This window comes from Eleginops maclovinus, chromosome 9 (genome assembly GCF_036324505.1).
Source record: "Eleginops maclovinus isolate JMC-PN-2008 ecotype Puerto Natales chromosome 9, JC_Emac_rtc_rv5, whole genome shotgun sequence".
Taxonomy (NCBI): domain Eukaryota; kingdom Metazoa; phylum Chordata; class Actinopteri; order Perciformes; family Eleginopidae; genus Eleginops; species Eleginops maclovinus.
Window position 1 is genome coordinate 21,317,879 of NC_086357.1, and position 15,071 is coordinate 21,332,949.

The window sequence follows — 15,071 nt, forward strand, 5'->3', positions numbered from 1 at the left end:
CGACACACACACAGGCTGAGCTAAACCAAACGCATATCAGACGCACGCATGCATATTCATTCACTGTAGCCGATACTTCAGCTGACGACTAAATTACAAAGAAGAGGAGTAAACATGAAGCAACTCAAGGTGGCAAGTGTGTGAATGTGTGTGAATGTGAGTGTGTATGGGAGTGAAGAAAAAAAGATGAAACATGTATGTGTGCTAGCGAGAGGTGAGTCCTGGCAACTTGGCAAGCAACTCATTAATCTGCAGGTGTGTGTATACCAAAAAGATATTGCATGCAGCCCACACAAACAAAATCACACACACCCTGCAGTGCATTTTCATTCAACTCCGCAGGCAGTATGTCCTTTGTTTCTCATTGTGCCGAGCATTTTGGAGAGGAAGGAGTATCCACGCTGATTTAGAACGGGAAATAATTATACAGTCCACTAATTTCTTATAGAGTGTTGTATAGAGTATAAATACACACTTGTACACAGCTGCAGTTACTTGAGGTTGCATCCAGGTGTCTGTTAGTTGTTGATTTTTTGTGTTTTGACTGAATTTGTACATTTCTATGACTCCATTTGTGTTTATTGACCAGTTTTGAGCATGTGTTTGTGTCTCTGTATCACAGCCTGAGTTAGATTCAGTTATCCTGCTAGTACTGGCTGCGTTGGAGTATGGGTGGTGGTACAGTAGTCGCTCTGGTGGGGGAGGGCACAGCCAATCATAATACTGATTGAGGAAAACGATGGCGTGGATGAATTAATGAAGCATGTGAATACGGGCTGAGCCAGCCAATCATTGCCCTTGTGAGCTCCTCAGCTGCCGACAAACTGTGACAAACTGCTGGTCATCAATCACACAGAAGACACATACTCCGCCTTTTGCACAATAGCTGTCAAAGCAGGCCTCATGCACGGGTTACCAGAGTCACTGCGCTGAGTCATCTGTTGTTATATCATTGTTTGGCTGCTTTAATTGTTTAGAAAACCAGAATATAACAAAAAAGTTAACCTATTTAACTATAAAATCTGCAATTTGGTGTTTCTACAAATCCGTTTTTGCATTTATTAAACAAAGGAGATAAACCGTTGTTAATTGGGGCAGATTTTGTAACCATAAAGCTTTGTTGTTTTGTTATTTACATAATTTTCGGACCAACCGAAACAAAGTAAATAAGCAATTTTTGGCTAAATATAAAAGTTTATCGACATCATTTCTCAAGTTTCTACTTGTGTTTTAATTGGAATGAGCTGCTGCAGCTGAAACATCTAAACTACTAGTGAAACAAAGTTTATAGTTAAGTTTAAATTTATTCCAGATTTTGAGGGGATGTACTTTTTCAGTACACAAACAAGAAGGTTTATATCGTGACAAAACCTCCAGGTCCCAGGAGATTTTTTGCAGAGAAAAAGGAACAGATTATTTGGCATAATATACCAGAATTTCTGTTTTCCGGAGGTGCTGTTGTATCATGTGAGCAGGTCTTCATTACATTATTCATCATTTTCTAATGCTGCATTATTTCACCTTGTGTCTAGCACTGAATCTCATATTGCAGGAAAAGTAAAAGCCAAGACAGAGCAGTAAAACTCTAGACTGTATTGACGTAAGCACTTGAACTTGGAGGACTTGGAGCCGAACACATAAATCCATCCCATCATTAATGAAGGACTGAATGTGATGTCCTGTGTGGGGCAGCAAGGCAGCACTGGGCCTTTCCATTCGTCTTTCATTAAATACCCTTGCGACTCACAGCAAATCGTTCTGTCTGCACCTTTTTGACAACTTTTTTGGCTATGAGTTAGTTTTTCTTTACAGGAATATACAGTATATACTGTAGCTCTCTGCATAGCAATTTCCCTTTCTGGCTAAGCTTACCTCAAACTACAACATTTTGAAGGACAAATATCCTAGTGTCTGTCTGTATCTACAATAAAAGCACCATTATCCTCATCCAGAAGCTTTTCCTTCTCATTCTATCCCCTTGACCTCATCTCTACGATCTGTGCACACACTGGTAAGGTGGGTTAGGGGCCAATGATATTAATAGCCGCAACCTCATGAATCTTTCAAGCTCAATCATGTGAGCTGATGTGAGCCGATGTGAGAGGAGTGTGTCTCAGAGGATGAATTAGTTAATACAGAGGCCCAGCGGGAGCGTTTCTCTTGGCCTCTTTAAACATGAGTAATGCATTAGATCTTCATATAGTCTCGGGTAGATATTGGTTTTATATAAGACTGGCCCAAACAGGTGTGTGTGGGAGGCTGGATCTGTGTGAGAGGAAGAGTCAACACAAATAAAAAGAGGTTAAAAAGGAGAATATTTTTCGTGCACACCCTTGTGAGCATATTTTGCAATTTGAGTATGCAGGTGAGTGAGCTTTTGAGCTTGAAAAAGTTTCATTTTATGCATGAGTACAGAGGCATTTCTGTATGAATAATTGTATTGGCCTTTGACAGGAAAATACAGAGCAAGAGAGAGATACAGAAGGAAGCAGGGAGCCGTGGAGAGAAAGTGACGGAGAGAGGTTAGGGGTTGTGGGAGAGAGAGGAAGTGCGGCAGGAAATGAAATGTGTTATTTAGGAGAAATGCTAGGGGGGCTAAAGGCTTGTTTTCAGCCCAATATCTGCACTGCGGAGCAATGTCAATACAGTGCTGTGCAGTAGGTCTTACCAAACAGGGTGAGGAGGGGAAGAGAGGAGGGCAGGGGGATGGATTGAACATGAAAGAAGAATAAAAAACTGATTAAAGGGAGACAATGAAAATTATAGAAAAAGGAAGACATGGTCAAAGAAATAAATGTGTGGAAAGCAAATATTACATTTTGCTATAGAAAAAATGTACTGCAGGAGGAAGGAGAGAGGGGAGAAGTGGGAGAGAAAACTCAGATCTTATCACATGATTGGAAATGAGGCCAGAGAGTGCAGAGGGGTGCAACATAATAATAATATAAAAAAGGCATCAGGTGGGCTCCGTGTCGAGCAGAAAATAAACGTGAGGACATCACTGTGTGCACAGATAGGAGATGTTGCTATTCAATTTATTTCGCTGAAATTGACCTGGGAGTTATTCGAACCACCTGTGAATCTGCCGGAATGGTACTGTAGTTTGTTACGTGCTGATAGGACAGTGTAGGTGTCTCTGCCTCTTTTTTTTTTAGGTGTGTTATGCTCACCCGAACTCTAAATGTTGTTTATAAAGGCTAAAAAGAGATGAGAAAGAGAACAACATGGAGAAAGAAATGGCAGCTCAGGTAGTTTTTACCCCTCTAATTCAAAATTTGAAAGACAGAAAATGGAGGAAGATAAACACAGGTCCCTGAGGAAGATGGATGGCGAGGAAGAAGCACAGGGAGTTGAAAGACAGGATGAGAGAGTAGTCCGATAAGAGTAATTTCCTCCTGTGAAGAGGATCACTTACCGCCTTGACCCTACTACGTATTCTGCATTTTAAATATAAAAAACACGTGTCTAGAAGATATTTGTTTTGAATCTGTTGAGAAATAGCCAAAATGAAAACCACACATCAATGTGTCCGTCTCTTCTTGTTGGTTAGTCCAGATGCATTTAAATGTCTCTCAGTTTGAAAGTGATTTACCTGCCTGCTCGCTCCCTCTCTCCTGAATGACTGATGGGGCTTCAGGTCGTTCTGAAGAACAATCAGCAGTCCAACAGAAATTATTTCCCTAACTCCTGCTCCGGCATGAATCACGGTGATTAGATGACCCGTCTTCAGAGATAGACTGCGACAGGTTAATGTATTTCCTCCACAACAAACTGCATTTGAACTAAACAAAAATATCTGCTGCTGTCAACAAGAATGACATTTGATTTTTAAAGATCCACAAAAGAAAACAAGACTGACAGAATTTAAACATGGCAGCTCATTTTAAATTCTGCTGCAGGCGAAAACCAGAACCGAGAACAGAGGGCATGTCGGGCAGGATGTTGTGCACCGGCTTCCTGTAACATTTACAATTGATTCTAAGGTTTTCCTTCTACAAAAGGCCTTAATAGGCTGGGACTAAGCTCTATGGCGAAGTCTTTTCTTTTCCCTGTTTGCCTTCAAGAACATTGCGATCCTCTGCTTTTGGAGGCAATATCTGTTGCCTTTATAATCAACATCTCAAAACTATAGAGCACAACACTTTACCTATAGACAGGGTGCGATTTGTAGGGGGGGATGGTGAGGATTTCCCCCCCTCTGGTTTTCCTATCCCTACCTCTGCTAAATTATTTTTATCTCCGGTGGGGACAAGGATTTCCCCCCCTTGATAGCGATGAATGCAACTTAACTGCTAGCCTACTTAAACTCTTGAAATCTAACGATCTTCAGTGTCTTTACATCAGAGTAGGCTATTCAGCAGCCTTCTGGCAGACGGTGCATATTTCTGAACGTCATCGAACACAAAAACATTGTAACATTTTTGTGCGGGAACTTCGCAGGAAAAACAGCGCTGAACCAAACATGAAACGCGTTCAGAGCAGCATATCATCTTACTTTACAGGACCCATTTGCAGAATTGTGGATAGAAGAGGGCCGAAATGCTGCAGACAATGCCCCGATAGGAAAAACGAAAAAGCCACCACAAATTTGTCACCAGAGCCGACTGTTTACTTTGTCTAGTTTTCCAGACCTGTCCCTGAGTGTTGACAGCACGTTGTGCTATTTAGTGAATTATTTTGAGTGTTTGATTTAAGTTAATTGGAGGGTCTTTTCATGGAGAGCATTGATGCTGTTCTATGGTGCTTTCTGCCTGTTAGTGCGTACGCATGTTTTTGTGACGTTGAATAGAAACATGTATGGGTTATTAAAAGTTTTGCCATGTTGTGATGGGGACTAATCCACGGACCCGAAAAAAGGGCCTGTCTACTTTTTGCGTTTTTTTCTCCCTAGTTATGCAAGTTAAAAGTCCAATGTTCTTGTCTATGAATAAATTAAAAAAAACATCCCCCCCTCTGTTTTTTTGTCAAATCGCACCCTGCCTATAGATATCAGAAAACACTGCTTGCTAAATATTTTAAACTCCATTAACTTTAGTCTTCAACTAGCTAAGGCTTTCCTTTCCCTTTTCTGCACGTTGCTTAGCACTATAGCACTGCTGCTATCATTTTTGTTAATTATTATTAAGGGTTAAGTTGTATTTTACCTGGTTTTATTAATATTATTGTTATTAATAAACAGAGGAGTTGTTTTGTTTTGTTACTTACATATTAAATAATGGCATCATATCCCTGCTTTATGTTCATTTAGTGTATGTTCATGTAAAGCAGTCAATTAAAGCTATTATTTTTCTTACTATAAAGCAAATATTTGAGACAGAGATAAAAAATACTAAAAAGTGCATTTTCCTTATGTTTACATGCCTTTTGTACTTGCATACTTAGTTTGTTTATCAGTATGATCGGTATTATTTTGTAGAATACAAAATCTGGGGTATTTGTTCAATGATGCATCACAGATAGTATGTGACGTGTTGTATAACTTGATTGATCTTCAGTACAATTGAAGGCCCTGGACTCTCAGACATGACCAAACTATAGAGTATGTCCTTATTCAAGTGATCACATTGTAAGTTGTCCCATTATAATGAATGTATACATGCCCATACAAATATATATTCTCTACTTCCTTCTTGTGTAAACAACAAGAATGATTAGAGACATTTAGACGGAAATATTTGGTTATTTTATCACAACATAATTGCTGGAAGATTACAATCCCCCAGAGGTGTTTGCATCTCTATTCTGGGCTATATTTTATTCCTCTCATATCTGTGAACAAATGTTAATTTCAGCTTTGGGGAAAAGAGAGTATAATTCATTATTGTATCTCAACACATGGCCATCAAACTGACAGGCTGCATAGTGGCTCATTAATCACAAATCCTGCAGCAGCATCCAGACTTTACCAAACGATTCTGCTGATTAATGATTTATAAAAACCTAAAGCTTAGATTTCTATAAATGGTGTTACATGGTGTTGTCTATGTGTTAACGGACAGCCCTGAATCAATTTAGATCAGGTAAGGAATACAGATGAAGCAAAGAACTCTTAAGATGAAAATCTAGAGGAGCTGGAGTGCTAACACTGAGATGTCCACAGCTTTTTTCTCCTGTGCTCTATCCCTCTCCCTCATAAATATTAAGCAGCGAACTGCAGCAGAAACACAGGCCATCAATAATGCAGCTCCCTAAAACGCTTCTACCCAAATAATTGCAGCTACAAGCGAAGTCCTGGAGACAGCCTTTTAGGTGTGTTGCATCTGTTGTGCCACTGCCTCGTTTTTTACTGAATAACAATGTTATGTGAAGAGCAGAGGCAGTGCATTGGTTCATTTGCCTCTCTACAGGCCCTAACGTGGCAGTGATGTACATATCTAGACTTGTTAGGCACATAAGGAGAACAAATGTGACCTTCACTAAGATGGGTAATGACAAGAAGGAAATAGAAGCTGTAGATATCAAATAAAACAAAGAAATTAAGGCACAGTTTCAGAACAGCACTGTGTTAACTTGATGAATTTGTGGTCAAGCATTCGCTGTAATAAGCAATTAACCTTTTGCCTATGGCCGTAGAAACATCAGATATGCAACTGTTTAGCAACATAATCAACATCAACACTTAGTAACACTGGGAAAGGCAATTAAACATCCCTAGGAGAGAAATGGCTGGAGGACAGAGACGTACGTACTCAAGTAATGAGTAAATAACAAATATTTTATGAATGTGCTTTCCTCCTGACATTAAGGCATAAATGTCATGATTTATTCTCGTCGTATTTCTTCTCAATAACAAACCAAAACCACATCGACTGCGGTGATTCATTAGAAACTACATGTGTGTGTAATTAATGCAGTTTACATATATTTGTCACAAGTTATTGATCCAACAGCAAATAGTTGATTGATCTCCAAAGGTTTAAATGCACAGGCACACCTAAATGCTGCATAATATGTGCTATTTGTTAAAAGAATCAAAGGTTATTGATAATCCGACCCAGAACAAAATGTCCCACATGACCCCCTGACCCCTGATCTATGACCTCTCTCAATAAGCATTGACCCTTAAAACCTCAGCTTGGTCTTTGTTCTGCCTACACATGAATATGGATACCGCAGAGTTTGAGAAGTCGGGAAGTCTGGTCCTTTTTTATTTCAGGACCTCCAGGATATGGTATTCTGATGGTGCATCTGTACAATAACTGTTCAAATGTTTTTGTTCTGCAAGACCTTAGATACAGCAGATGGGGCTCAGTGCTCAAAACAAAGCTTTGGAAAAAAAGACAATTGCCGAAGAGCAGCTTTGAAAGCCAAAAATGTAAGACTAGGGTTTCAATGTTTCCACATTGCACCACAAAAGAGAGTAGCTTCAGCAGGTAATCTAATATTTACTTCAGTTCAACCCATGGCTCTTTGGCCTGGACACCGAATCAATGTTCCAGACTGAACACCGTCAACAACAACAACAACAACGTTTAACCAACTGCGATGTTTCATAGCTCAATGACACCCTGTGGGGTTTATGTTGCTGAATTCCTTAAAGTCTCGTAACTAAGAAAGTCACTTTGATATGTTCTGCCAATGCCGGATCTACGATATTTTACTGTTTTTCATCAGCACTTTAATCAGCGGCTGCATCCTTCACTGATCCTGATCATGGCTCCTTTGTGGCCCCTGTGTCCTTGCGTCTCGTAGCCACACACACACACACACACACACCAGAAACAGTGCACAGCCATTTTCTGACAGCTGCATCCTCCCATCACACAGCTGAGAGGAAAGATGAGCTGCAAACGACTCCTGGGGCAGAAGGGGAAAACACGCACGCACGCACGCACACACACACACACACACACACACACACACACACACACACACACACACACACACACACACACACACACACACACACACACACACACACACACACACACACACACACACACACACACACACACACACACACACACACACACACACACACACACACACACACACACACACACACACACACACACACACACACACACACACACACACACACACACACACACACACACACACACACACACACACACACACACACACACACACACACACACACACACAACAAGGATTCAGCAACCTCTGTCACAACTGGCTGACTTGCCGCGTACAGATATTCCCAGTTCACTTTCAGTCAGAGAGCTTCACCCAAAACTACTGGGCCTGATAGGAAAACTCATCTTGGCTTTGAGAACATTGATACTGAATCCAGAGTCCTACCAGAACAAACAAGGAAAGAAAACCTGCAAAGGGAACTTTGTGTTGCTTTATCTAGAATTAACTGCACACTCGAGTACATCTGTTAAATGTTATGCCAACATATGCCTGTCTCTCTTCCCCTTATACCACAGTGACACAACATCTGTGTTCAGCTGCTGACCTCTGACCTCTCCCCGCTCCGCCCCGACCCCACAGTGACTCACCGATCTCGCAGCTCTCTCCAGAGAAGCCCTGAGGACAGTAGCAGCTATAGCCATCGCCCTCCTGCAGGCAGCTCCCTCCATGGAGACACGGGTTGGTCTGGCATGGGTTATTCTCCACTGAAAAGAAAGACAGAGTGGGACAAATGTGAATTTATAATTGATTTTGTACAGGGAAAGAGCATTACCAAAGTGCCTCAAATGTTGACAAACTATGACAGGCAGTGAGCCAGCATTATGCTCTTCATTATCCTGACTGAGCTCATCCTCCAACAGAAAAACAGCAAAGAGGGAAGACAGTACGTATGGACACGTCCAGGACTCTAGGACTTTCTACAAGGTGACAGATTGGCTGTTCCTACGTACGTACTGTATGTTGTGCCCGTTTATCATGACGGATGCTCGCCAGCCGAAGGACAGGGTGCTGACTTGACATCCTCCTCATCCCAGGTCCACCCGATGTGCCAAGATCCTCATAAACTATCTAGTCATCACCCAGCCGTGCATACTGGCACGGGCATCTATTTTTATGGCACATAACAGCGTTGCAAAAGAGGTAATAAACAGATTTTACGTTGCTGGACTATAACTCCATGCCTTGGTGGGAAACATTTTGCAGGATGAAAGTGGAGATTGAGGAGATTAAGTCGTAATTATTGCTTTTATATTTTAGGATGGAACGGAGGGAGGAGGAAAATTTGACAAGGACGGTTAGACCGCAGAGTGGACGTCAGGAATTTTCATTCTGTGTGCAAAAAGGACTGCAGGGAACTGGCTAGATTAAGTGTCTTTTTATTATCCATCCTGATAGGATTGCAGCCCCTGACACAATCTGCCAGGCCATCTAATACACTGCATCTTCTCCATAATAACACCCAGACTCACTTAATGATGTATGAGCAGAGGGATGCTGTGCAGAACACAGAGTGCACTTCCCCTGACAGTCTGGGAACATTTGTATGAGTATGTGTTTATGCATGTGTGTACGTTTGCAAACATATGTGTGTACAATAGTGAATGTTTGTGTGACCCTGACTCATTGCAACGCTGGAAAGAAATACATTGACGTGGGTGTGTGCTAAGTCTCCTGTGAAACAAAGTGATAGACTCTCACCAGCTGCAGAGAGGCTGCTGGTGATACACAGGGCATGGGATATGGAAAGGCTGCCTTTGAAATTACAAAATAAGTTCAATGTATCTGCCTGGTTGGGTTGAAAAATGGAAGGTAATGGAGGGGGAAAATGAAGAAAAGAGGTGAAGGAAGGAAGCTGTTTGAGTCATTATCCATCCATCTATCCGTCCATCCATTCATCCATCCCTCCATCTGTCCATCAATAGAGTAACTTATAACTTCAATAGCTAACATTTAAAAGTAGTTTCCCCCAAACTCTAAACAAAGATAAATCCAAATGTTAATCTGTTTCCAAAATTGTAGAAAATACCAGAAAAGACTGATGATGTTGCTTCAGATTGCTAGCTTTGCATTGTTTGAGTATAATAAGTTTGCTGTTCCCACATGTTTACAACACAACAATGCACCATATTCAGTCCATGCATCAAGCAGGATGAGAGCATGTCAGCGAAAGCTACTTCAGAGTGTTTTCATGGGGAAAATAGGGGAATGTGGGAGTTTATCAGCGTGAACTGAATCTACTTTCCCTGCTGCTGTCAACAGCAACTGTTCAGTTAAGTTATGTGATGTGTTATGAAAAGCTATTGTGAGTCGGAGTTGGCCTATGCTCACTCTAGATGACATAAAAAAATGTCAAAATGCAACCATTTTGGAAAATAAGCTTTTCAAGGTTTACACAGAAATGACTCACAGTACCTTCAATTTCATGCAGTCGCTTTCTCTAATCCACTGTGAAATGTAATGTCTTTGTGACATCAACTCCATAAATTGCCATCATCAGGTGACATTTTATGGCATTTAAACTGTATATGATTGTGTTTGTGTGTGGCATTTAAAACATTATAAGCGTAAGATACAGAACATCATTCTAGAAATTAGGCATGAGTCAATTTAATGCAAGCAATGATGACAAGCTTAAGCCGATTAATGTTACTGCTATTTCTAAACCAGAAGTACACCTAATGTTGATTATTCATGATTCATTGTTGGAGTATTTTCTTAAACAAACTGGTTCAAACTATGAGATATTTCACTCAACCTGCAGGTGGCCCTATAAGTAAAATAAGGGAATTACCAATGTCTGAACAATTCATGCTCTGGGGTTACAACATGTAAGGGCCATCCATCAGGTGGACATTAATGTTGAGATATTATTCGCACACTTCCGAAGATAAGTCCGACATGTGGGTATCTCTGCATGCAGTTTGGGTTTTACATTTCAGCTCTGTCACAGCACAGGCAGATATGTATCTGCTGCAGAGGAGAAGGCGATGATGCACACAGTGTGACAGACAGCTGAGGGCCGAGTCATCAAGTCGCCTTAGCGAGGGAGGCTTCAGCAGCGAAAGGCCAAACTTCTAAGGCCACTCTCCCAGTCAGTCACACCACAGAGGGTAATACTGTAGCTCGAGCTGAGGACCGCACAGTTTGTCGGTATGAAAAATGAGAGTGGCATATCTTAAAACATAATCAATAAGCTTCTTAGGATTAAAGTGGATGGCATCACCATCTCATTAGAGCATAGCTAGTGTGTGAGAACTGTGTTTACTTGTGTGTGGGCATGCATGTGTTTAACGCCATCGAATGCTTTAAGTTTATTTCTATTGGTCCACTTTCTTCACAAAATAAACTATTTATTTACAGCTTAAACAGTTCCAGTAAATTGCCCTACTAAAGAGATGAAAAGGACTTTTCCTCCACTAGAATCTGCCAGCGCTGATATATTGTGGCTGTGCTGCCGGTGGTTGTACAGACTGATAGTGGAGCTGCAGCAGAATAGCACATTGATCCAATCTGCAGACAATTAGTTACGACTTATTACACACAAATGAGACTGTGTTCTTCACCAGCTGTCCACAAACATAAGCTTGCAGTCTTAGTGGTGTCATCACATGTACAGTAGACAGGAACGTAATGCATGAATGGATCAACACACGCTGGAATTAGCGCTTTACATGTAGCACGTAACTTAAAATGAAATGTGAGCGCTTTAGTGTTTAAATATTCACGTCAGGGCTTTAGATGACATTTTGCGTTTTCATAATTAGGAGGGTGCGTGTGTGTGCAAAGATGTGAAACACAAGTTTTATATGCAAGTGAAGAACAGATTAAAAATGCGACAGAGAGGAAGGAGGAACAAGAGAGAGACCCTGGTCTTTGGGAGGAAGACAAATTAAAATTTAGAATAGAGCAGCACAAGTATGAGAGGGAGAAAAATATCAGCTAGGGAGGGACAAGTCACAGAGGGAGCTTACATTCCTCATACATTTCCTCCTCTCTTAATGCATGCTGCTAGCTTATGATTAATTACGCACTGGTCTTAAAATAGGTCTCTTCTATTCTGTCTGTGTGTCTTTCTTTTTTGTGTGAAAGACAGAAATGAAAAGAGAAAGAGGAGAAGTCAGAGAGAAGAAAGAGGGAAGAAGCATCTCGCAGCGCTACAGTTTATTACAGACACAAAAAAGACATATATTAGTTTTGTATGTTAGTTCAGCTCTCAGTTCCTTTGCAGGCATATCTCATACTAATCAAATAGATCATATAAGGTCTTGTTCCCTGCCAAAACAACTTTTCAATGCTGTGCAAAATGTCGAGGAACATGTTCCTACGTGTGACATTTCACTGCTCCATTGGATCATCTAAAGTTTTCCAGAGCCTCTCATGAGAGAGATTATCTTAGCCTTTTAACACATTTGGGAAGATACTCCCTGATGTCAACTCATGCATGCACCCAGGATTTAGAAAGGGCTATAAAAGAGGATTTGGGATAAGGAAAATGTTACGCATCCATGAAGTCCCAAGCTGAGTGGTTAGCAAATTCAACATACTGGAAGCCTGCAGAAAAGGTTGTGCTGACAGAAACACTGAACTCTGCACGGATAAACGTGTTAAACACACACACGCTTGGAGCAAAACTGCACACACACACACTTGCATTTAATGTACCTGCTTATCAACCGCCGCGATGCTGTGCTTGGACTCACTGAACCATGTAAAAGCTTTGCTGAGAGAGAGATCATGCAATGGCCTGTTAAAGTGTTCCTCCTCCCTGAGCGTGATAAGACATCACCTGCACCAGCAAGAGCTGCCCCGCTAAAATGTTTCCCTTAAAGGTGCTGAGGCACACAGCACAGTTAAAGCCATATGGATAGCTGCACTAAACTGTAAAGCATGGGCTTAATACAGTCCTTGTCATCATCACTTTGACGTAGTGTGAAATATTCATATTGTCACTTGCATGATGACTGCAGTGAACATGTGTTTCATGCGTTTAGTGATACAGCGCCATAAAAGGCATTCATAATACATCAGTGTAAGTGGCTCTGTCACTCCTGAATGTCACCTATGCCTGGTCCCACAACACATCTGGGGCAAGCTTAAATTAAGAATTCATAATTATGTATAATTATTATTCATCGTTTTGAAAGTGACGTACTCGCAAAAGCACATGCTGAAATCAGCGACATTGCTACAGCAGGAGAGAGAAAAGGGAATTGTGGAGGATCCATTGCACAAAACTGATTATTTTGGGGAACTTTGTCCCTTATTGGGTAGTAGATACTATGGAAGCAAACAGGAAATGATGGGAGAGGTAGAAGAAGATGGTTAGAATATGCAAGAGATGTAACGGTAATGTAGGACTGGGTAAAAAAGCACAACAGTACTAGTAACAGTACCCATAAAGTGATACTGAAAAACAATATTATATGTCACATACAAAACTATGCAATAAAGTCTTAACCACACAACAGCCTGTTTGGGTTATAGCTGCTGCAGTTGCGGGTCAATCATGTTTCTCATTAAATAGAATAACCCTTGAGGTGATGGCTGAAAGTAAAACCCTTTATTTTTTATCTGGGTCCAATCGGATCAAATGCGGGTATCTTTTTACTGGAGTAGTTTTGATACTCCTCCTCTGGGTTATCTTAGGTGATGCTTGACACATTACCTTATCTATCTGACAACCATTGCACCCTCACCTTGATGTGACTTTTTTTTCTCATCTGCATGACCTGAGTGTCTCAAAGTTTCCATCTCTTCCCTGACAGGATGGACTGAAGGAGACCGACTCACAGGAAGGAATATAATCCATGGATCAAAGTGTCCCCTGACGACAAGTCACTCACTGCAGATGAGCTACAATTACTGGCATGGCAAGTTGAATACACACCGGGGGAAAATGAAACCTATTTCTTCTGAAATAGAGATAACACCTCTCTGTTACACAAAAACGCAAACTCCAATGTGGTTTCAGATTACTTCACAGTGATTGATTTACGGAGGTGAGCTGGTTGAGGGTTGAAATGGAGGGCGCGGAGGAGAGAAGAAGAGACAGAGAGGTTAGGTTTTGTTGGTGGAGCTGCTCCGGTTGCTGCTGATGATGTCAGAGCCCCAGCAGTCAGTCTGCAGAGTCAGACAATCTAATGTGAGCAGAGGCTGAGCGTCTGCAGTGAGAGCATTACAACAAACTCGGTCCATGAGGTTGAAAACACATCGGGGAGGGTCAGCGCGCCTCGCCTCCCTGTATCCAGGCTTCCACCTCTCTCTTTAACCCCCTGTTCCAACTGTCAGTCAAAACACAGAGACAAAAACCTCTGTTTGGAAATGACAGGACAGAAAAGAAGCTTGCCTTTTCACACTAAAAAAGAACAGCACGTCGTTTGATGCCATATTTTGTTGGTTTGTAAGTGTGATTCAAGACACTGGTACTGGACTAATGGGCTGGGAATTGATATGCTTCTTCCTACTTCCATAACATGGATATACATTCCAGCATATGCACTTCACTCTGCATTTGCCAATCAGCTCGCTACTACCTCACTGCGGGCTGGACCCAGGTGTCGCTGAAACAAACCCTGTCTGTTTGCTGTCTTGGCTGCAAGATTGGCAAAACAAGCTACCATAATATCAGGAGTGCAGAAAATGTACACCTCTTTAATGTCAGACTTAAAACCGTGCCTGTTATGACTGCACCTTGGCCATTGGAACTAACACTTACAGTATATTGCACATATTATAAGTCGCTTTAGATGAAGTGAAAAAAAATGAAATGCAATATAAGTATAGGTATAATCTACAGTCTCATGGTGTCTTTACCAGTTTAAGCTCTATCTTGGCTGTGTTTTACAGTGTCATAATGATAACTGAAGATTTACACAGGTTTAGTTCAAATCTGACAATACAAAAGGTTTACGTTGGTGTTGAACATGTAGTTTTAAAGAAAACCACGGTACTAGTACTCCAAGGTTGTATAGTGTTTGAGGTCTGTTGTTGTACAGAATAATAATGTATTACTCCATTGATCTCCTCTCCACAGGGAGATCAGAGGACTCGGGCATTTCCCATGCTGGCAGGAATGTCAGTGCTCAAGGACAACTTAGATACTGAATCTGGGCTTGAACCCAGCTTGACCACTTGAAAGGCTGCAGTCGCCACCCAGCATCCTTTGGGAATGTGTTCCCATAGAGGGAAGGTTG

At 41.3% G+C, this 15,071-nt stretch overlaps 1 protein-coding gene across 1 annotated transcript in view; it reads right to left on the reverse strand.

Moving 5' to 3' along the window:
• The window catches only part of ncanb (neurocan b), a 126,631-nt gene that overhangs the window by 44,887 nt on the left and 66,673 nt on the right, over nucleotides 1-15,071 (reverse strand). Inside the window, 1 exon segment of the mRNA XM_063890442.1 lies at nucleotides 8,466-8,582. Coding sequence (XP_063746512.1) covers nucleotides 8,466-8,582 — 117 coding nt within the window.